This window comes from Athene cunicularia (genome assembly GCF_003259725.1).
Source record: "Athene cunicularia isolate RWA chromosome 1 unlocalized genomic scaffold, athCun1 chr1_part1, whole genome shotgun sequence".
Classification (NCBI taxonomy): domain Eukaryota; kingdom Metazoa; phylum Chordata; class Aves; order Strigiformes; family Strigidae; genus Athene; species Athene cunicularia.
The window spans coordinates 7,434,104-7,456,621 of NW_020799091.1; the positions used below are offsets into that span (position 1 = coordinate 7,434,104).

The 22,518-nt window shown below is 37.8% G+C and overlaps 1 protein-coding gene across 1 annotated transcript in view; it reads left to right on the plus strand.

Annotated features, from left to right (window-relative positions):
• Window positions 1–22,518, plus strand: part of TMEM135 (transmembrane protein 135) — a 168,684-nt gene that overhangs the window by 136,692 nt on the left and 9,474 nt on the right. The window contains exons 6-9 of the mRNA XM_026850620.1: window positions 13,554–13,595; window positions 15,107–15,253; window positions 17,417–17,486; window positions 21,714–21,881. Of these exons, the coding sequence (XP_026706421.1) occupies window positions 13,554–13,595; window positions 15,107–15,253; window positions 17,417–17,486; window positions 21,714–21,881 (427 nt within the window). The remainder of the gene's footprint in view (window positions 1–13,553; window positions 13,596–15,106; window positions 15,254–17,416; window positions 17,487–21,713; window positions 21,882–22,518) is intronic.

The following is a 22,518-nucleotide window of genomic DNA, read 5'->3' on the forward strand; positions in this document are numbered from 1 at the left end:
GATCCTCATTCACTGCAGTGATACTTCTCTGTCATTAGGACAAAGAAACCTTTAGAACAGCTCTGGAGGATTTTCACTTTCCCTTCCCCCTTTAATAAGGTTAGATATGTGAGAACATTTGTTACCTAAATTTTTCAATTTCTTTAATACAGAATCAAAGGACTTAAATTATGAGAAATTAACTCATTTTCCCTCCATTCATGTCAAATATCTGACTAACTTGTTCTTTAAAATCTCCAGTAGTGGAGAGTCCATGGCATCCTTAAACAATCTATTCCTATCCTTAGCCATTTTTATCAAAAGATTTTTTTTGAGTCTCTAATCTGAACGTATCTTGATGCAACTTTGGGCCATTACTTTTTCTCCTGTCTACCGCAAACTTTGAAGAAAACAGATTATTCTCTTCACTTTGTAGCAAACTTAAGTAGCAAAGACTTAGCACATCCTCCTGAACTCTTCTTTCCTTGACTCCCTCTACCTTTCTCCCCTCTTCTTTACACTGAACAACACCAGTTGTACTGGTACTTTAAACTTTCCATGCCAGTAATTCTCACTGCTCTATTCAGGTTTCCCTGAAAGGAGCCCACCTTGAAAAGTGATGCATAAGACAATTTATTTCAGCTGATAAACCTGATAAAGAAAAAGAATTAATTCATTGTGTTTTGCAGATTGTGGCCTTTCTTCTACATCCCAGAGCAGCTTTTGATTTTTGACCCTCCACAGTCCTTACCTGGTGTTTGTGTAGCTGATTGTTTCTACATGCATATAATTCACATGCAGTCAGTGCATTGTATCCTGTTTTTTCTGAGCCTGCCTCTTCCACTTGTAGCCCTTTTCTGCTTGGTATTATCTGCAAATGTAAATGTAATAGGCATACACTTTTTGCTCTGTCACCTCTCTTACTAGTGAAATTATTGAGTAACACATCCAGGAGGTCCTTCTAGAGTACCACTTCGTATGTCCTTCCAGCTTGTCAGTAAGCCATTGATAACAGCTCTGTCACTACTCTTATTTAACCGGTTTTGTATTCGCCCTAGATACCTGCCATTAGCTTATGCATCCCTGATTGTTTTTAAAAGAAAATATCACGTGCTTCAGGGTCCAAAGCCTGAATCAAGTCAGTTGTGTATGACACACACTGCTTTTCATCTGTAGTCACAAAATGCTACACGGTGTTAAAATAGTTTTGTTGGAGATTTTTTTTGATGTCTGTGTTGATTGTTAGACATGTCCTCATTATTGCATTCCAGGTGCTTACAATGTCTGTTTTTGTATGATGGTTTCTCACAGCAGGCACCTTCCTCCTTAGGAAACCAGAAGAATTCCAGTTTTGTCTAATTCCTCCTTTTGCAGACAGTATGATATTTATTGTTTAACTTTGTCTTTACTAAAAATAACTTGTCTAAAGCATCTCAAAGTTATGTTAGCTTTATCACTGCTGCAGTCACATTGGTGGCTCATAATCAGTCTGTAACTGTCCTTCTCTAGAAATGAGATGACTTGCTGCCAGGAAGATGAAGATTATGCTACATATTTAGGAATTGACAAAAGCAGATGTGGACACATCACAAGTATGCTATTAGTTATGCTGGTTACCCATGCTTATCCTGAATTTAAGGCTGAATAAGATCTTTTTTTTTTCCCAAAATAGGAACAGTTAGGCCTTATCTGTTATAAAAGACCAACTTTCTGTGATTTTCCAATGGCATGTTAATTTTGTGAGACATAGATCTTTGATGGAGACACAAGAGTTCATTGCCATTGACTTGTTTCGTTTTCATGGCACAGTAGTGCCGTGCAATGCTAACCTGGTTTCCACGATCACTTTAATAATTGGTTTTTTGGTAGGACCAACATGCCTGGATGTAATGTGATGGTGACATGGACAGGAGTGCTTCAGCTTGTGCTCCAAGCTAACTTGGTAGCTAGCTCCATGTAAGACGTTTGATCATGTGAATGTACCCTCAAATATTTGCCTTCAGAAGGACTGGTTCAGGGGGACTGGGGTAAGGATGTGTTCTGTAGGAAGACAGCCCCGTGCCATACTCTTGTAGGACACCTGACCGTCTTTCTTGATAACAATAAAGAGAAGATTCCTTCTTTGCCAGTAATAACTTCCCCTAGAAACTGACCCTATACTTCATAGATTGCAAGAAAACAAGAAAAAGTATGGAAGGAAAAGGAAATATTCCTATATTTGTGCTTTTTATTCTATATATTATTACATGGGAACTTGCGTGTATTTTTTTTGTTCCCTGTTACTGGAGCAGTGGCAACTACAAAGATGCAGTCTGATGATGGCTGTGCTTGATAGAGTGCAGAAGCTGTTGAAATCAGAGATTTTCTGACTATAAATGTCAGGTGAACAAGGATTTTATAACATTATTTCGCTGCATTTCTCTTCTGTCACTATTTCTTTGCATATGCAAATGATTTGGAGTCATACTTTGACTTGTAGACCTAAAACAAGCTTTGGCTCTACCTTAGAGATTCTGGCATGTCTTCATTTAGACAATGTTAGCCAGTATTTTTGGATGCCTTGTTTCTGTTTTGTCAGTGTCACTTCTTTACATTGTCAAATAAGTTTATATTTTTAATATATAAGTTCTGGCTTGCAAGTGTAGTGTCATATGTTTTATATCTCAGCTAGTTGAAGATAATAGAAGTTTAAAATAGGTGAGAAATGGTGAGAGGATCTAATGGTTCTTTAAAATCTCACAAACTGAACTGGAGTTAATAATACTCATCTTCATCTAACTGGTGAGCTATTTTAAATGTTTATCATTCCCTATATATTTTTTTTTCAAAGAACAGAGGTTCTGAACACAGTGCTGTTTGTTTTCTCCACTTACATCATCTTATTCCTACTAAAAGAGGGCATTATTTCTTGCTGCCAAAGTTGCATCGGGATAGCATAGAATTCATTAGACTCCTGGAAGGACAAGGAGTAAAATTTCATCCTTTTTATGAATATTGATTTTTGTGGGAATTACTTATACCCAGGTTCACAAAGCCCAAAACTTACCTAAGTGTCTACCTGTTGTATTTTCTGGGGTTTTTGTGACTTGTTGAGGAGTATTTTGCATTTAAAACTTTCTTGACTTTTGTAAGATGGATGGAGGTGAAACAAGGTGTAGTTAAAGTCAAAGCCCCATTCCCAATTCCAGATGTCACTGACATCATCACCACTGCGCTGAAATCTGATCAGTGGATGTTAAATATTTGATTAATCGTATGTTTTAGGGAAAAGCACGTCAGTTGTATGTATATTTTGGTGAAGCATTCTAGAAATGAGGAGCCAAGTAATTACATACATATTTAGCATATGGCACTGAAGAACAACAAAATACAATTTGTATATATAGGCTGGGTTAGAAAAGTAGCAGACGTTTTCTGTTAGTTTTCACTGATGCAGTCACACCATATTGTGTTTTTGAAGTGGGTGCATTCTCTCAGCTGCGTGGTGTAACTACTGTGCTCTGCAAGAGAAGTACAAAAATTGTTTATCATAATATCTCTGTGACATATCTTACTTTCCCATCTTGGAAAGTGGGACTGATATTTCTTTGATTAATCTTAATTCTGATTTTTTTCATTCTCTTATATGTGAGTTCAAAGGAATTAGCAACTGTCCAGAGCTCTCTTTACAGATGAAATGTAATGGAAATTTTGATCAGTGTTTCCAAATTCACAATTTGAAAAAACACTCCAACCTTAAAAAACCCACCACAGTCTCCCTCAGATGTTTTTATCTATTGTGAGATGCCAGGATGTATGTCTTTGGACTTTTCTGATTTCCTTGATTCAATTAATCTTTTGATCCTTTGCATCTTAGAGATGCTAGAAATTAGTTAAGATTGATAACTTCATGAAACCCAGTCAACCCAAGAAGTAGGATGCTGTGATGGAGTCCAGACATGGTGGCACTCTCACTGTAGTGGTAGGAGTTGGCAGGGCTTTGATATCGTCTCTGCATACTAGTTGGAAACGTTCCTGATACATTTGCAGAGCAAAATAATTATGGGAGGTTTTATTGATCTCATAAACAGTGATATCAACAGCAATTAACTTGCCAGCAGTTAACTTCCATAATTTTTGGAAGGTTATTTTCATAAATACTGAATTCTTTCATTTGGTTAAATGAGTTTTGCAGAAAGTATTCCATGTTATGTAATTATATTTTTTCCTTCATATTTTTGGGGAGATTTTGTGTTTTATCTGGGTGATTGCACACATTCTTGGTATGGAGTTCATGCTGTTTTTTTAAAGTTATTCATTATAAAAAAATAAAAATTACAAGCATTACAGATGTTCAGAAGTCATATTTATGTGATTATTAGAATAAGAAAGAACCAGGAGTCCATCACAGAGGTGTCATTTTCCAACTCTAACTGTGACTTGGGCGTTGTGTTATATCATTCCAAGTTTCATTAACCAGTCTCTCAACTTCTTTTTTCTTTTTTTAGTGATGCAAGTTTCTATTTCAGATACTGCACGTGGTTGTGCAGCACTAAAAATAAGATCTATTTGAAGAGCATTGAAGTAATTTAAAATAAAACTGTGTTAGAATAAAGTTTGGTCCCTTGCTAAAGTATAAGCCAGCAGGAGTTACTCAGGACTGAATTTCTGTGGTAGCACTGAAATTTAGTTCTCAAAATAGTATTTTCCGAGACTGTGCACAAATACTTTAATTCACTCTGGTTCTTCGAGCACACTTTTGGGATTTGAATGTATTTTCAAGATTTCCTGTGGTACTTATGAACCTCAGAAGCATGCCTACACACCACAGCGTCATTATCTGTCCATAAACTCCAGGTAAGCAAGTAAATCTGCATGGGATAGTCATCACAAAGAAAAATTATATAGCCAAAAATAAAAGTTGTAAGTTTCAATGAACTTTGCCACATGGTCATTTAGCTTGAGTGCAGCAACCAGCTGATGCTGATGCTTTATGGCTCAGCACCTAGTTGGAAGAGTCTTGGTGATTTAGGCAACATTCTGCATTATAGACAATTAAGAATTTTTTTGAATAACAGAAAAATCTCACTTCAAGTAATTACAAATAATAACTCACCAATCTAAAAGACCCGTGTCATTTTCGCTCTGTAACTTAACTCAGCAATGGTCTGCGCGTATTCAGAATGATTGTTAATTTCTTTAAAAATCTTTTAATAGCTTTTCATTTCATTTATTCTGATTATATATGTCAATTTTTTTAACATCAGAGATAGGGGTAATGTGATATAAAAATATAAATGGATCATCTCCTTGTAATCACATTTTTCCAACATTGAAATAAAGCAAACAGCCAAACATTTTCCTCAAATCCAATTATGGGGTCATTTGGGGAAAGCAAATGTTATATCCATTTCTCTTGAATGCTTGAATTAATCAGTGAATTTCTGTGAGAGAGGTTTAGCTCACTGAAATTTTGAATCGCTTGCAAATAGCATGAAGTATGTTTACAGAAAACAGTTCCAACAGGCTTAGTCTCTTTTTTTTTTTTTTCTGTTTTTTTTTTTCAGTCCAATTGTAGAGAGCCAGTAGAAAAAGCCAAAGCAGAATTTGGCAGTAGGTAAATCTAGTACAGATCTCCGTGTAAAATGGAATTGCTGCAGATGCCACCATTATTTAACCTGAGCCAAATCTGGTATGAATTTAAGATGGTTTGCTTTTTAATCTCATAACAGTGTGTCCCTTTGGTGACTGACTGACTGTTCTCATTGTTCTAACAACAATGAAACGGCATCAGTGCAACCTTGGCCGCAGAGGTGGACGTGGTTTTGTGCACATGTCAAGGTACATTTCTCCGTATCCTCATCCCCCTAGAGGCAATTTGACTTCCCATCTTCATGCCTTCAGGGTTTTTTTTCCATTTCCTATTTTTGTTCTGTGCCTGATTTGGAGAGAGTGTTTGGGTTTTGCTTTAGCAGAGGGTTACTGGGTTTTGATAAAACAGTTGTAAGAAAAAAGATTAAAATCAGGTAATGGAAAGATGACATCACTTTCCAAAATTCAACAAACCAATTGAACTAAGCAGTAAATCCTTAACTTCATTGTTCAGCTCTTTTAATTGATGTTAGCTTCTTCTATTAGCAGTGTGAGGCAGCGCCTCTGCTGAAGGGTTTTGAGAAGGGAACGTGGCCATCTGAGTGACTCGGTTGCTGCTTCTGAGCCCATAGCACAGCATTGTTGCTATACAAAGACATGGAAGGGCTGCATCCAGATAAAATAATTTTTTTTTTTTTTTTTTTTTCAAAAGAAATTCCATTTACTCAGAAATGCACATTTCAGGAAGCACTAATCTCTGAAGAAATGAGAGCGTTGTAAGTAGCAGGATAAATAACATTGCTAGAAATCTGATTTCAGAGTTGGCGATAACACGCAAAACTTGATTAGCAGTCAGTTGTGAGGTGCTTATTGATAACAGCTTTGGTTTACAACCCTGAATCCAGTATTGTAATTTAACTTCAGTATAAACAGCTTTCTTTTCACTTGTAGTATCACATTCTTGCCAGAACTGCAGAATTTTTCTTTAAAAGTGTAATTCCCTGGATTTACATGAAAGCTTAATGGGACCGTAAGCTCACTGTTGACTACACTGTTTGTCATCTCCATTCACCCTTTCTTTCCAGATATTGTAAATGATACATTCAGTATAGGTCTAGAAAAAAATAATGTACATCCTCTACTGGGCTTCTTTCACCCTTCTCCTAGAATTTTGTCCCTACTTACTCTTTCTTTGTTCATTGACTTTTTTTAAAACATAGTTTTATGTTTGCTGCATGTAATAGTTACAAAAACACAGCCTTTTCAAAAGATCCATTTTATACTTCAAGCACAGCTACAAGAAATGTCATGGATACATTCTTTCACTTTTTATTTAAACACACAAAAGTTAAACTATCAATCTGATCTGGAAACACAAGCAGTGAGAATTTTCATTGCATTTTGATGCCAGCTGCATTGCACTTTTAATAGTTTGAAGTATAATTTTTATAAGAGTTTCTGCTATAACTGCTCTGACTTCAGTTATTTTTAATCTGATTTCTGACATCTTCTGAAAGCTACATGTTGTCTACGGGGGTACAAGATTAGATTTTTTTCTTATAATTGATCCTTACTTTTTTTTTTTTTTTTTCCCCCACATAGTTTGAATAAGTAAGACCTGTGAATAAAGATAGAAAGAAAATAAAAGTTTAAACCAGAGAAGTGGAGATTCAAAGTAAGAATCTGGGTATAAATTCTTTTTTCCCTTAAATTTGTCTCTGGATTTCCTCTGCACGAGTCACAAGTTGTGCCTCACGATCCTATTGAGTCTTGGAGAAGGTAGCTTCAGGTGTGGTGGTGACATGTTCTCTGCCTCCAGCTGTCACTGGTTCTTCTGGGGTTATGTGATTCAGTGGGATGGGGCCACCTTCCTGACCTTTGGTGACAGAAGGGGAAGAAAAGGTTTTCCATCAGTTTTTCCATCCCAGTCCTGGCAAAGACAAATAGAGGAAAGCAGGTGGTTATTCCTGCTCCTGCATCATCTGGGAAAGGTTGAGACATGGAGGAGACATAGCACGAAGGAAGGGCTTAGGTTTGATATTGAGGGAAATGTTAATGTTAGCAGCAGCTGGTGTATGGAACAGATTATGTTTGCTCTCTGCATTTCCGAGTGCCTTGATAACGATGATTATTCGGTGTCTCTAAGAGATATGTTTCAGTCTGGATGGATGGACAAAAATGTTTGCATGTCTATATAGGGAACCATAACTTAACCCAAAAAATATTTTTTGGGTTATCTGTGTGAGAGAAGGTTTTAATGTCTTTAATAAGTACACATAAAGATTGTTAGTTGAAATGGCCATGATTACAAAAGAAAAAGCAAAAAAATTCATTGAATCTTCCATGTTAGAGCAACCTAGCCATCTATGAAGAAAAATTTCTTCATTTTGATCTCTCGTGCCTTGTGTAGCTGTAGATCGAAAGGAGGCTCCTTGTGTTTAGATACTACTGAACTGAAAGTACTGGTTTTGATCCAAAGAAATTGCATCTAAATGCTTCTCTGCTTCCAAGCAGGGTGTTGCAATTCTAGATTCGATGCACTTTGTTTCTTATAGGAGAATATATAAGCAGAGTATTCTCTTTTTTTAAACTGATGTGAAAGTCATGAGTAGTTCCTGAAATCGGAAGACTCTTGTATGACCATATTTACAAAGATTCTTAGGATCCAGTTTCCCACAGATTGATCTAAATGAGGACCAAAATGTCTTTCTGCAGCCCCATCATAAACCACTAAAAGCTCAATGGATTTGGGCATTAGGATTAGCACAATAATTATGTTCTTTGGTCACTGAGAAGGATCTAGATACTGTTCAGATAGTTGGAAAATCCACCACAACTAAGTAATGACAAGTCAAAAAAGGTTTTGTGGCATGTTTGATCATAATTTTTAGAAATTATATTTTCCACTTGAAAATGTGTGTTCTTCCACTGGGAAAAATACTAGTGGTACACATTTCTGAACAACCTTTAGTTTCAGTTTCTTTTGTTTTATCATATTTGACTGGATTATCTCTTATTTTATATCCAGAGATATAATGAAGTATTACATAATGAAGTACATATCCAGAGATATAAAATACTTCATTTTAAAGTAATTTTTTTCTACAGTTGCATCAGTGAGGAAAGTCTTACTGTTTTGGAATTTTTCTTGGATCCCAGAGCTTTTTGGAAAACCAGTATTTCCAAAACACAATTTTATGTTATAGTCACCACATAAACAAATTAGTCTCAAAACAATTTAGAACTGAGCTTGAACTAATTCTTCCATTTCTTTGATTCAGAATGTTTAAGCGTGTGTCCCTGAGTCTTGAGTTTCTTTATAATCCTGTTTTTCAGCGGTGCTTATTCTGCACTTTCCATCTCATAGTCACAACTGATTAGCATAGTGGAAAGTGTCAGACCATGAGGAGGTAAGGAGAAGGTACTGATGGATTATTACTTTTTAAGAAAAAGAAATGAGGTCTTGAGAATAACATTTAGAGGACACATGGGGGGAAATAGTGTGACTTGCAGGAAGAAAGAGCAAAAGAGGAGATGGGAAAGGAAGAAAAGTGGAAACAGAAGACCTGTAGAGTAGATCTACAGAAGAGAAGATGAGGGAAGGACAGAAAACAGAAGGAGGAAGGTATAGTAACCTCTCTAAATAGCTTAAAATACAAAATGGATTGCCCTCTAGAGTTCAACAGAGCTCACAAAGGAGCGTAGATAGCCTTTAATTCCTAACAGCAAGGGATTTAATAGCAAGGGATGTAGCTGGTGTGTTCAGTCAGTCACATTTCATCACCGTGAGCCTCCCTTCTCCATAAGAAACCTTGACTTGGAAACGTGAGCTCACTGGCCAGTCTACGTGCAGATGTGCTGCAGTAGTATACCAACACATGTCCTGTGCTTGCAGTGTTTCCTTCCCATGTGTCCATAATGAGAGCTTTGCATATAGGAGTTTCTAATTTACTCTTACCCTGAAGGATAACATAAGCAGTATGGGAATGTTAAACATGGCATATGTTGTTGCTATGAGCTGCTTTCTCCTTACCAGTTCTGTGCGTGAAAAGTGACTTGTTTCCTCAGAAGATTTCTTGTGCAGGGTATATCAATTGGTCATGGAGAAAATCTTTAGAAGAGTTATGACAAGACGTACTAACAAAAAACCCAAAACGTAATTGCTGGCATCCAGCATTATAGTTCAGTGTGGGAACTTCTCCTTCCCACAGGATGGAGGGAGAGTAGTGTAAACTCATGTACAGCACCTCTTTACATAGACAAACATAAATAATTAGTTAGTTCATGTCTTGCTGGAAGTATAGTTAGTATCAAGCCTTGGCTCTATTCCACTTCTGCTGTTTTCTTTATGCAAAAATAAATGTGTGTGGCCGTGAGTTAAATTTATGTTATAAATATGCACGATTAGAATCGACCCTATTTGCTCATGTGCCAAAATTGTCTCAGCAGGGGAATTTGGAGAACCCAAATTTATTGCTATGGCTCCTTGATTCTTCTGCTTCTCCAACTCCAGCCATGGCTCTGGCCAAAACCAAGCTGGAACGGAGCAGAGCATTTCTGCTGTGTGATCAGGTCCACGGTGCCCAGTGGGGACAGCTGGCAGAGTCGCTGGTGTCGCTGGCTTTGTACCAGGGACAAATTCCCCTCTGATGGGAAAATGCAACCAGATTATGCGCCCTTTAAATTATTGCTCACTGGACAAAAGAAACGGTGTTGCCCTCCTGCAGTTTGGGATTTGGTCCCTGGGACATTCAGGGTGGTGGGAATGGTAGCAGAGGTGAGCTATGCTCCGTACCTTTAATGGCATGCATCTCACCCATTATCTCAGACTTTCCAGATTGAATAATTCCCTAAGAACAAGTTTATAATACACTACTGAGATTTTTCCCATCCCAGGGGTTTCTGCAGCGCTGGGCGCACATAATGCATTTTACTGTGCTCATTTGCAGCTTGAATGGCTTGCAGGGGTCAGCAGCAGATCGCAGACTTTTTCACCCCTTGAGTAATGAAGCATTGAGTAAAAGTTATTATTACCAATTAGTGGTGGCATTATTATTACCAATTAGTGGCTGTATGAAGCAAATCATTAGTCTTAGTTGAATTATTAGGAGCCAGGTGTTGATGAAACGTGCCATGTGCATGCAGCATTGTACCTCAGCAGTCACCGCTGAGGGCAGTCACTGAATTTGTGACATCTCCACACTGTCCCTGTGTGGGGTTTCAAAAAAGAAGCGTGTTTGGAGTCAGTATGGAGGGATTTTTTTGTATTAGCTGCCAGTGTTGTGTACCTGGTGAGTGAATAAATCAGGCAATTTCAGTCTCCAGACCAGTATTCTGAAAACTTCAATATACTGAATTCATGATGTAAAAAGAAAAAAAAAATTAGATCTCCAGGTTTGTTGTTGGTTGCTGCTTCATTTGTAAGAGCAAAATTGCCATGTCAGAAAAGGGAAAGTTACAGTGGAAGTATCTGCTGACTGAAAGTTTTTAGGACTTCTGTTTTTGAAACCCTTAATAAGCAATATTTCCACATACCCATTAGTTTTGCATAATTTTACACAAGACATTTTAGACAGCAAGCAGCATGAATTGAGTTCTATTTAAGAACTTAACTTGCACCTTTATACTGTGTTAAAATTTAAAAAATCAGGAAGTTAATGGGGAAAAAAATGGAATTGTATCTTTAGCATTACTTCCGTGTTGTACTAGATCTTTAACTTAAGTGCTTTTTGCAGGGGGATTCATATCTGTAGCTCTATTACTAATAGAATAATAAAATTCCTATACACCAAATACATACTGCATAGAAGTGACTTTAATCATATAATTAGAATAGGCATTAGAAATATTTCTCATGTTCCATGGAGGGATGAGGTGGGGGTTGGAGTGTTGTTTCAGTGATTCCGATGTCTTCTGGTTTTCAGTCTTAGTGAGGACAGGGTTTGACTGACAATTTCTTTGAGGAGACTTCAAAGGAAATGAATTGTAGGAGAGTATCAGTCAGGTCGGGTCAGTTTGAGCACTAGTTGGGTAGGGACATCTGGTGGTGCAATAAAGGAATAATTGAACACTTGCAACCCGAAGTGCAGTTTCATTGGAGTGATTAAGGCAAAAACATCATTTTGCTCATACTGTAATTTTCCGTTTCACTATTATTCTAGAAACTCTAATATGCATGTTTACATTTCATTTAGTGTATGGTTTTAATTTATGGGAAAAGTAGAAACTAAGACCTTGTTCTTGAGCTGGCAGCTTGCAGACGTAACATGTTGAACACCCTTTACTCAAAGGGCATTTAACTTACAGTCAGTTGTGGCTTTAAAATCAAACTTGTGATACTGGACCACAGTTCTGTGGATAGAGCAAGTATATGTAAACCCTGTGCATTTGGTCTCTGTAGTTCTGCCAGTGTTTCACTGTGATCTCTGGGCAAATCTGATTTCATTTGTTAAAGTCCATCACTCATCAATTGTTTCAATCTATAAAATTTGTATTATAATTTTCAGCTTCTGAATTCCATAGGTAAAAAATCATAAACCATAAAATGTTTACATATCTTCAGTTACAAAATGCTGTATTAATTAAAGATACAGTGAGCAATTTTATTTGTATGTGTTTACCTTGAAACCCTACAGATCATTTATATGTGACCAGTATTTAGGTGCAGTCATTTTAAAAGAGAAGCTCATTAGAATGAATTTTCTGGTGCTTTGTGTAACTGTGCCTGATACTTATTTAGCACTGTGCACATGGTGACAAAACCAGGTACTTGAAAATGTATGTGTTGAAGGCTGTAGCATTAGGAAGAGTTTTCCAGGAGTGGTTAATTCTCACACCAGATGCTTGGCTGCCAGGACAAAACCAGACTTTCTTGATCTATGAACTTCTGTTATCTCATTATGTTCTTCCTGCTGCTGGTGTGTATCCAGCCATCGGTAGGATGAGTTGACCATGCATGATACCTTCTGCGAGATGGTTTCACATGCTCTCAGGAGGGTATGGTCACAGGCTTTCCAGGGACAACTTGGCAGGAGGCAGAGGGTTATGTTTGTCCATTCCCACTTACGAAGTTTTTGCGACTGCCGTCCTGTCTTCTCTTAAGAGTAGATGCGTTCTTGAAATGATGGTGTTGATAAGTTACTAGTTTGTGCTTTGTGTTGTGTCAGGAATGCATTTGTACCATGGTGTATTCCCCGTGCAATTCTATACAAAGAAAAGCGGTAAAAATCCCAAATATCTGCTCTTTGCTTTGCCACCAATATGACATTGAAAAGTCTTCCAGGAAGAATCTGTAGCAGCCACCAGCTTCAGCTCCTTTCATGGTATCCTGGGCAGAAAAAAGTCAATAACCTAAATATTTCATAGCCAATTATGGACTCTTTGCTGGGGTCATTATTCACACAAGGAACCCTGTAGTCTGTAAGGAAGGATGTATATAATCAAGCTCAGAATCGGAACAACCACTGTATCATTGAAAAACTGGGACTTTCAGATTGAGTCTTAAAGTAACGAATTGCAGAGATCAGCGCTGTGAAAAGTAGAACATTTTATCTCAAAGTCAAAATAACTATTCCCTGCAGCTCTTTACAAGAGGGTGGGTATTTTATGGAGGTCCAACCATCCTTTTACTCCTTGCAGTAACATTTATGTTTTGTAAAACTCATCATGACTTCTTTTCCATAAAGCAACAATTCTTTGTCATATGAAATCTTCTATTGTCACCCCAGTGGTTCTGTCACCATCCTTTAAAAATTTCTTCACTCTTGGTTTGGATAAAAGAGAGAAGCGCTGGCATTTGTATGCTGTACCCTTTGTTTCTGAGATGTCCCAAGGCGTGGTGACAACTGTGAAGTTGGGGATAGCCACAGAGTTGTTACAGATGTGCTGTTTCCCATTAATGAGAAGCTGGTATTCATCTGCAGCCCTTCCACGCAATATTTAATCTATAACACTTTATATTGCAAGCAGCCCATTATAGAAAACCTGTCATTTTTATGTTTTAGGTGCAAAGATGGCTTGAAAGGATTTACATACTCTGCACTAAAGTAAGTAAAGTGTCTGTGAGTACGTGGCTTAAAGTGAAGATTCTGAGGAATCGTGCACAGTGGCAGCCACACTTTATGAAAAGAGTATTTCTAAGAAAAATCATTCTGTTGTAAAACTTTTCCAACTTTTGGGGTGTACAGCATATTTTGAAGAAGACGTGCTGGCAAGAGAGGAATTTTTTCATATTTGGGACTGTTATTAAAGGAAACACAGACATATGGTTGCATGTTTTTGAAGGAGTGTTAATCTTTTCTCTTTCTAAAACTGGGATTCACGATTCCCAATATTCTCCTGAAAGCAGATGGCTGCTGGAGTTTCTTTGCTGCATTCACAAAGTGTTTAATGAATACAACCGTAGTTGTGTAACCAGCACCCAAATAAAGCATGCATTTGTAGCATATCTGTTTGAAATATCCCTAACATGCCACTAAACCTTGTGTCTGCCATTGTGATACAGCCTCTCCTAGAATTTACTTTGTGATGGGACCTTCTGGTGCCCTCATTTGTTGTAGTTATGGAAAGCTCTCCTGTCTTCATGCCTTGTGTCAGAGGTACAAAGGCACGTTATTCCCTTTCCCTCACATACTCTGCTACCTGTCTACCACTCAGCCCAGTGCGTGGATAGTTATCAACTCACAGGTGAGGGAAAGAGCTGATGTCAAGCAAGACAGACTTGCTGTTGTTGGTAGTGGGAAATATTTTATAGAGTTTACAGTTAAAAAGCAGCCGTGGAATTTCATATAAGGTGCCAACAGTTAAATAATTCAGACTGTAGTCCAGAAATATGGACATGAAACACTCCTGTGGCAGTGTGCAGAAACAGTGCTTTCTGAAATCACCAGGTCACAGTCACATACCAAATGACAAAGTTTTTATAACTTCATCACCCTCAGGAAGACTGCCACAGTACAGTGTAACTTGGATTATAGTGCAGAGTGTTAGGAAACATCTTGCCATTTTGTCCTCCATTGCCCTTGGTACACAGTAATTCTACACCTAAGATGAACCGATATATTGACAGTATCAACTTCTGGGTGAAGAAGGAAGGCTGAGGGTGAAGCCAGGCAAAACAAAGTTGATACTCATGGTGGGAGTGAAAACATTTTGAAGATTTTACAAAACAGATATTTTATAAAAATATTATAGTAATTATCAACCTTTATGTAACCCCATTTTGCTGGAGATAATTTGAGATATTTCATGTGCCTTTTTATTTTTCTATTTAGTATTCTTCCTCTGTATGAGAGATGGACTTCTCTAGTAATGTTTTTAGTTTTAAAAGATTCCTGGCAGCAATTGCGACCATTATCTGAAGTTTAAATATACCGGTGGAGTGATCTTTTCAAAGAGATACAAGGTTTGACAGCTGTATAGGATGCATTTTCTTTTGCATACTTGTGGGTAACCTCAAGCTTGTCTTAAAGACTTAGACACTTATATTGGACTTTATGTATTTTCTTGAGTTATTTATATAATTGTTGTTCTGTTCTCATTTGTTTTTTTCTTTCAGGTTCATTGTAGGGAAAGAAGAAATCCCCACTCATTCATTTTCACCTGAAGCAGCTTTTTCAAAAACAGATAGAAAGATAAAGCATTGTGAAAAAGTATCGCAGCCAATGAACATCCTGGCTCTAACAAAAAAGCTCATGGACAAAGTGTGAGTCAAAGAAAACAGAAGAAAACCAACCCAAAATGTATCAATTCTTACATAGCTCATTTCAGTGTTTTGTTACATTGACTTTGACAGTGTTTTATAATACTTTTGCTCTGCAGTTAAGTGTTTTGCATTTAATTTTTACTGGATAATTAGCAGTGACAAATTATGAACTTGTAAAGAAAGCAAAATTTAAGACCTGTGATCACTTGCAACATGCAGTTGTCTAACAGGGGAGAGTAAATTCAATCAGTTCTGAGGAGCAGAGTGGTGGTGGCTTTTTCTGCAGTTTTCAGCAAAACTGCACGGTTCTGCTGGCGCTAGTAATGAAATTAAGGAGGAGAAATTGCACAGCAGCAGTCATTACTTAGGTCTGTGTAAGTGACTGTAACATCATCATTTGGGGGACCTACATCCCTGTATTGCATAAAGGAGGAGTGCCTGAGGAGAGGATTGGTAGTACATGGCCTGCCTCTGCTGTCAGGAAATAGGAAATTGCAAAGCAAAGAGTGAGTCTAAAACTGTTCTGCACAATGTTGTATCCAGACATCTGAAGTTAGGTAAGATAGGTTCCCCCCAGGTCTACTGGATCTAAATTATTGTCCTTTACTATGAGCTTAAAGAAATGATGTCAGATAGCTCTTCAGTCTAATATGTTCAGTCAGCGTACTTCTGCTGTGCTTGATCTGTCTGCTTCAGGCACACTGAGTACCACAAGGAGTTGTTCATTTACAGGGAAGATGGAATAAAAAATGGACAGGGATCCGTTCAAACTGCACCTATGAATCTTCACTTCCACTGACCTCTCCAGGAGCAGTTTTATGGCCGGATCTTTACCTGCTGACATGCAGGAGAGAGACAAGGCTTCTAAGTTCATTGTGTTCTCAAAGGGGTGGCGGATCTTCCTTGCTCAGATAATGAACAAACATGAAGTCACCTACATCACATGGCGACTTCCCATGATTTGCTGTGGGGTTTCATTGAAAAAAATGAGGGAAGTCATCAGTGGCTTTTCAGGTATGACTGTATTAGACAACAAAAGACCAACGGGGAGAAGACAGCTCCAGGCATATGCAGATTGATTTAGCTGAGTTGCTTATACCTATTTTGTCTTATACACCTCAGATTCGGTTTGCTGGAGATAGTTCATAGCTCTTCCAGTGTTCATTAGATACAAGGATCAAGGGACTATGGGTGGAGAAGAGCGTATTTCTCTTTAAGGTTTTGAAACTCCTGTCTCAGACATTCAGAAAACTTTCAGTCCCAATCCTTTCACAGGTTTCTCTTCCATATGGTTCTTTTCAGTATAATTGAGTCTAAATGCCTGCAACCTGATCACATTCTCATTACAATTTTTGCTACATAAACTGACCTCACAGATGATTTATGGCCATTAGGCTTTATACCACACGATTCAAACCTTACAAGATATTTGACACAGTATATAAATTGTGTAATTTATTTTGTATTAAAACTTAAACACTTGGTTATAGCAAAATATAATGTTCAGACCTGGCATGACATTACTGCTCTTGATTCTACGTAATGCAGGACTAACAACTGCACAATCCATGCGTCCCACCATCCCAAGTCAGTCTCTTTTAAATGCTCAAGGTCGAATTCTCTGTCTAAAGTAAGAGCTACATAAAAATCTACACAACAGAAGAAATAGCCCAGAAGTGAAGGCTTGTAACTGAGAGAAGTCTCACAGGGTATCTCTCTGCATTTGTATGTTCTGCATTGCCCTCCAGTGAACCTTACATGGTATGAAAGATGTAAGGACACAGATAACAAACAGATCCTTGGTCAAATATCCTTCCAGAACCACAGAACTGAGAGAAACCAGGAAGGGTCACATCACTTCTCCGTAGTGACCACACAGAAAGTTTGTTCTTTAATTTCATATTTAATGTGTAGCATGGCAAGAGGTTGGATGCAAGTAAGTGTGCAGACACTTCTTGCTGTACAGCTAAAGTATTGTTAGTTTTTATTGTCCTTTTATGGCATCATAAAAGTTCACAGTGCCCTTCAATGGGTAATGGGGAAAATGAGTGGTGGGAAAATAGCACCTTATGTATTTCTAGGCAAGAAAAATTTATGAAGTCTCCTGTCGATGATGCTGAAAACAGCTACAAGTTAATATGTGTTTCATTGTGCTTTTTGCAGGTGCAAACATGGCCCAAGGCATAGATGCTGTAAACACTATGGAGATAATTGCATCTCATATTGTATTAAAGTAAGTGCAGAAAAAGTTAGATTGACAAACTCTGGCAAAGACAGGGTAAAAGTTTTTAGTCAGAAAAAGCATATACTTAGGAAGTGAAAAAGGAGCCTGTCACTCATTCCTCTTCTGTTGAAAATGTGACAAGCCTGAAAACAGATTTTCTCAATTTAGGACAGGGTGGTGGGGGGGTTAAAGTTCTGTCTTTCAGATCAGCTGTAGTGAATGAATAACATCAAATGTGTGGGAAAAAATGGACTAGCAAGCAAGGAACTCGTATAACTATGTGGTGCACTTCGCTGCGAGCCCACTTGTGACTCCACCCTAAATAAAGCACCTGGAATGTGCTGCTTCGGCAGGCGATGCGGCCCTGACGCACGTGCAGCTGCCCGGGGCTGGCACGCTGCTGCTGGGCGCTGGGCTCACTCCTCCACTCATTTATTTTAAGGGCTCAGGGTAATGAGAGATTGGTCACAGTTGCTGCGCCCAGGAAGAGTTGTTTATGTCCGGTGGCATAATTCATCCTTCATTATTAATGTGATCAGCGCATTTTTTTTCAGAGGAGTACTGTGTAGGGATTTTTTTTTTGGCTGGTATTGGGTTGGCACAGGTGGTACCACCTGCTATGCCTGTTTTAGGAGTTGGTAAGACTCCAGAAGTTCTTAGTCACATAATAATTTACCGGATTTTATATACGGAGCAGCAAAAATGGATTAGAGTGTCTCCAGATGCTTTTGATATATATTACTTTCAAAAATAACTTTTTAAAATAAAAATTTTATATAATGTTATCTCAGAAGAGCTATGCTTAAATCTAGCATCAGATCTAGTGCAACATTTATTCATGTATGTTTACTAACAACATCCTTTTGTGTTGTATTAACACTCCTTTTGCATTGCCGTGTATTAGTGTACCACTGTGTAACGTGGACGTAAGTTGCGCTGATGTTGATAGGATTTGAGATGGTGCTTAATTGTTCTGCTGAATTACAATGAGAATATGCAGTAGAGCATTCACGAATAGTTCAGGATAGTTATGTCATTTTTCTGTTGTAGGTATGACATATATTTAACAGAACTCAGATTAAAATTAGAATTTTACAATCTCTCACCACTATGTCAGTCCACTTAATGTTTCATTCATGGGCTCTTTTCTTCAAGGCATAACATCTTTGGAGACATGGTCTCTCCATTTCTTTTGTGCTTGTTCAGTGCCTTGCCCAGTAAGTTTGCTGTTCAGTGCCTCCTGGCCCGCTTTGTCTCCCATTTCTTGAGTCATCTGTGTTTGGTCAGCATCCTCCGGGGAGCAAACATTCCCTGCGCCTTCATTTGCCCCGTACTCTGTTTTTCCCCTTAGGTATCAGTATCTGGCCTTCAGACTGCAGTGAATATTATATTCAAAACAAAGATTAAAATTAAGCAGAAGTGATTTTATGGGTTGATAATGCTGCAGTTCCAGATCTCTGCTGATGGCAGCATCTTCTAGTGTGCTGCTTTTTTCATGGGTGCTTTGGTGTAGCTTCAGTCTGCTGCACTTTATGTAAAGTGCTGTCTTTCATTACTTAGGCATATTTTAGAGTAATTAGCTCTTAACTACTGTTAGTCCAGACTTGCTTTCTAAGCTTCATATTAATCTCACACAAAATCCTTATTCATTCTGTGCTGCATGCTCAGCAGTCAAATCTATAAGTACCCTTATAACACTGTATTATTTTATGAGCATGGTTAGAACAAACAAGTAAAGATTTCTGGTAGACTATTCGTAATGGAACTGACGCCTCTTCTCCATAGAAAACTGTCATAATCTGCTGGAAGAATGATTGTCTATGTGAGACTTCATGGATAGAGAGGTGATCTGAGTGATGGAATATAATGAGCCTGAAATTACAATGAGGAGACACTAGCCTACAGTAGTAGTAGGCCAGTTGTCCATTTTTTTCTGCTGATGCTGCAGATGACAGCAGGTAACCCTCACAACTAACCTAGTGACTAGGATGACCAAAAAGAATATGAGCTTATTTTCTGGTGATTGTAGCCTCTGCATTCTGTCTCTTGAAGGAACATGGGCTACTCTATACCCAGAACAAATTTTAAATATCTTAACTAATTCCTAATCTATTGCAACAGGTTAACTCAGTTTTGATATGTTACTGATCTGTTTATGTGCACACACATGCTTTTCTGAATTCAGGTTATAGTGAATATCTTGACTGTATTATTAACCTTTTAAGAAATCTGTTTCAGTTTATTCAGTGAGTTTTGCAGATATGTAATTTCACTGTGCTGCTAATTCTGGCTGATCTGTGTCCCAATTCAGTGTCTGTGGAGAAATGGCTCTTGGTAGTTTTCTTTGCTCACTTACGCTTCTAGTGTCCTGCATATACTCTGCTGCTTTCTACCTCCATTGTCATTTGAGGTCTTTTTATGGAAGAGAATAGTTACAATATTGTGCATGTAATGCTTTCTTTGACTCTGAAAAATACCTATAAGTGTGATATGGATTCACCTGGTTGATTTAATGAGCTAAATAAAAAGATTTTGTGCACTACTTACTGCTGTTTGGTTGCACATCATAGCTAAGCCTCAATCCTTCAGTTCAGCATTTCTAAGTCGGCTATCATAAAAAAAAGATCACAGATATATTTGAGTGTTTCCAGTTGGAATGTGTTTCCTAATGTAGTGTTCCTCACCCCATCAGACTAACCTTTCCTACAGCTGGATGAAAATGTCAAACATACCATAATGTTGTTTGTTCTCATTTTGGACTTTATTCATAACTGCTGGTTTTAGGACTTCCTTTTTTATGTAATGGAACCTGGTATCATAATCATCTCAACTTTTGGAAGACGAGGGCTATGTACTTCATACCAGGGTACCCCTTCATTTTAGGTGTGAATATATGCTCATCTTAATTTTGACATTTTAACTACACAGAATTCACAGTTCATTTCCATCTCTGCCTACCTTACATACTTTTCAGTTCCATTATATGATCAGAAAACACTGGGTTGTTAGCTGTTCAGTATGTACAATTTACATACCTAAGAGAGCAGATGAAGAAGTGGAAATTTTTCTTTCATAGCTACTGGATCATTAGATGACACAATATATTTTCTTCCACTTGATTCTCATAAACCACATCTTGAGTAGCAGGGAGAGTAATTGCTTCAGGAAGAGTTTATTACTGGATGTTTAACCACAATAAAATTTTATGAGCTTTATAATGCATTATAAAGTCCTGTAGAAGACAAAAATGTTTTGAGTTTCTGAATTTGAAAGGCTGCTCAATGAAATCCTCTGCCAGTTAACCCTGTAAATGAGATTGTCTTGGTGTCCCTGAGTATCTTCTGAAAAATGAACTACAGAAATGAGCAGTGGGTGACTGTCTTATTTGCCAATGTTAACTGCACAGACAGTTTTCAGATAATGTGTCTTCCAACCAAAAAATGGATAGATTTTATTCAGAATGATTCGAGAAGTTCAGCCGTAGGGTAAGAATAATGATGGGAGGCTTTGGAGAAAGTTATAAGAATCTGGAGAGATGAATTTGGAAAGAAAAAGTCAAAGTGTGGTGTTGTGACGTGGTATAAAAAAGCAGATCTGTGTCCAAGGTGGAGTAGTAAGAAAAAAATCATTGGAACCCATGTCACCCTTTCTCAGTAGCTCTGCACATAGTCTCCTTTCCAGTTTCGCCCTTTGCTGCAGGATCACAGCCTCCAGTTTGGTTGAGGGAAAGTATGTGAGCATGTGCCAGGCCATCAGGGTCAATTTCTAATTCTCACACTTTCTGAAATTTATTTTTTGTGGACTTTTTCCTCATTTAGTGCTTTCTCCAGACAGTTGAGTGTAGAAGTGCTCTTTTTTTCCACTGCATTACTTTTCTCTATATACCCATTTGTGGTTGAAAGCTGGTCAGTAACCTGGAAATGAAGTCATCAGGATTATTTCAAACGACAGAATTTTGGAGCAGAAGTAGAGTTTGTCCCTTGAGGCCTTTAAGATATTCACAGAAATTAAAGGACAGTCAATTGTCTATGATTTTATTGCCTTTGCTATTTTACAGGGGGATGAGGAAAAAGAACCTGGTCTTGAGTTAAAAATGGGGATGCATTTTACATAGTATCTGCAGAGTCGGTTTTAAATGGCTTGATGTAAAAAATAAGTACTTCCATAGATGTTTTTGCTTTTCCTTTTTATGAATTTGTGGTTTCTTACCACAAAATCTTTCTTTCTTTTCTCTAGGGCTTCATTAGGATGTTTAGCATTGGTTACCTGATCCAGTGTTGCCTTCGGATTCCATCCACTTTCCGGCATCTGTTTACAGAACCATCCCGGTTACTTTCCCTCTTCTACAACAAGGAAAATTTCCAGCTTGGAGCTTTTCTGGGATCTTTCGTCAGTATATACAAAGTAAGGTTATAGCATACAGAAATGGTGAATTCCATGTGTTTTATTTCACTTTTCAGAATATCATGAAGAGCTAAAAAGTCTAGTTGCTTAATATTACCGATGCTGTTTGCTACTGCATGTCACTGACACATTCTACAGTTTTGCAATAATCAGATTGTAAATAGAAAACTAGTCTTCCGTTCTGTGTGTTTTTTCTGTCATTTCTGAGTAAACCAGATAGATTTTGCAGCATGGTATCAAAATCAGGAGATAGGGAGTACTTCAGAGAAAGTGATTTCAGATCTCATAGGGACTTGCTGTTGCACAAAAACATTTTAGTGCAGACACGAGTAGTGACTGCAGTAGCAGCAGTGTTGCCAAGAAAGAAGGCATTTGCAGATTTTTTTGGCTCAAATATCTGGAATTCTTACTTGACGCTAAATAGCAGCAGATTGCAGAGCATACATCATGTGCAGCTGAGGAGACATTGCGTTTACCATTTGGAAATCTACCCTTCTGCACCAATATAAGATGACAGATTGTGAACTGATACGCGTTCATACAGCATTGTTGGAATTAATTAAATTATGTTTATTTATGCCAAAAGGGAATGTGACGAAGCACACACCCTAAGGCAGAATATATTGCATAGTGCAGT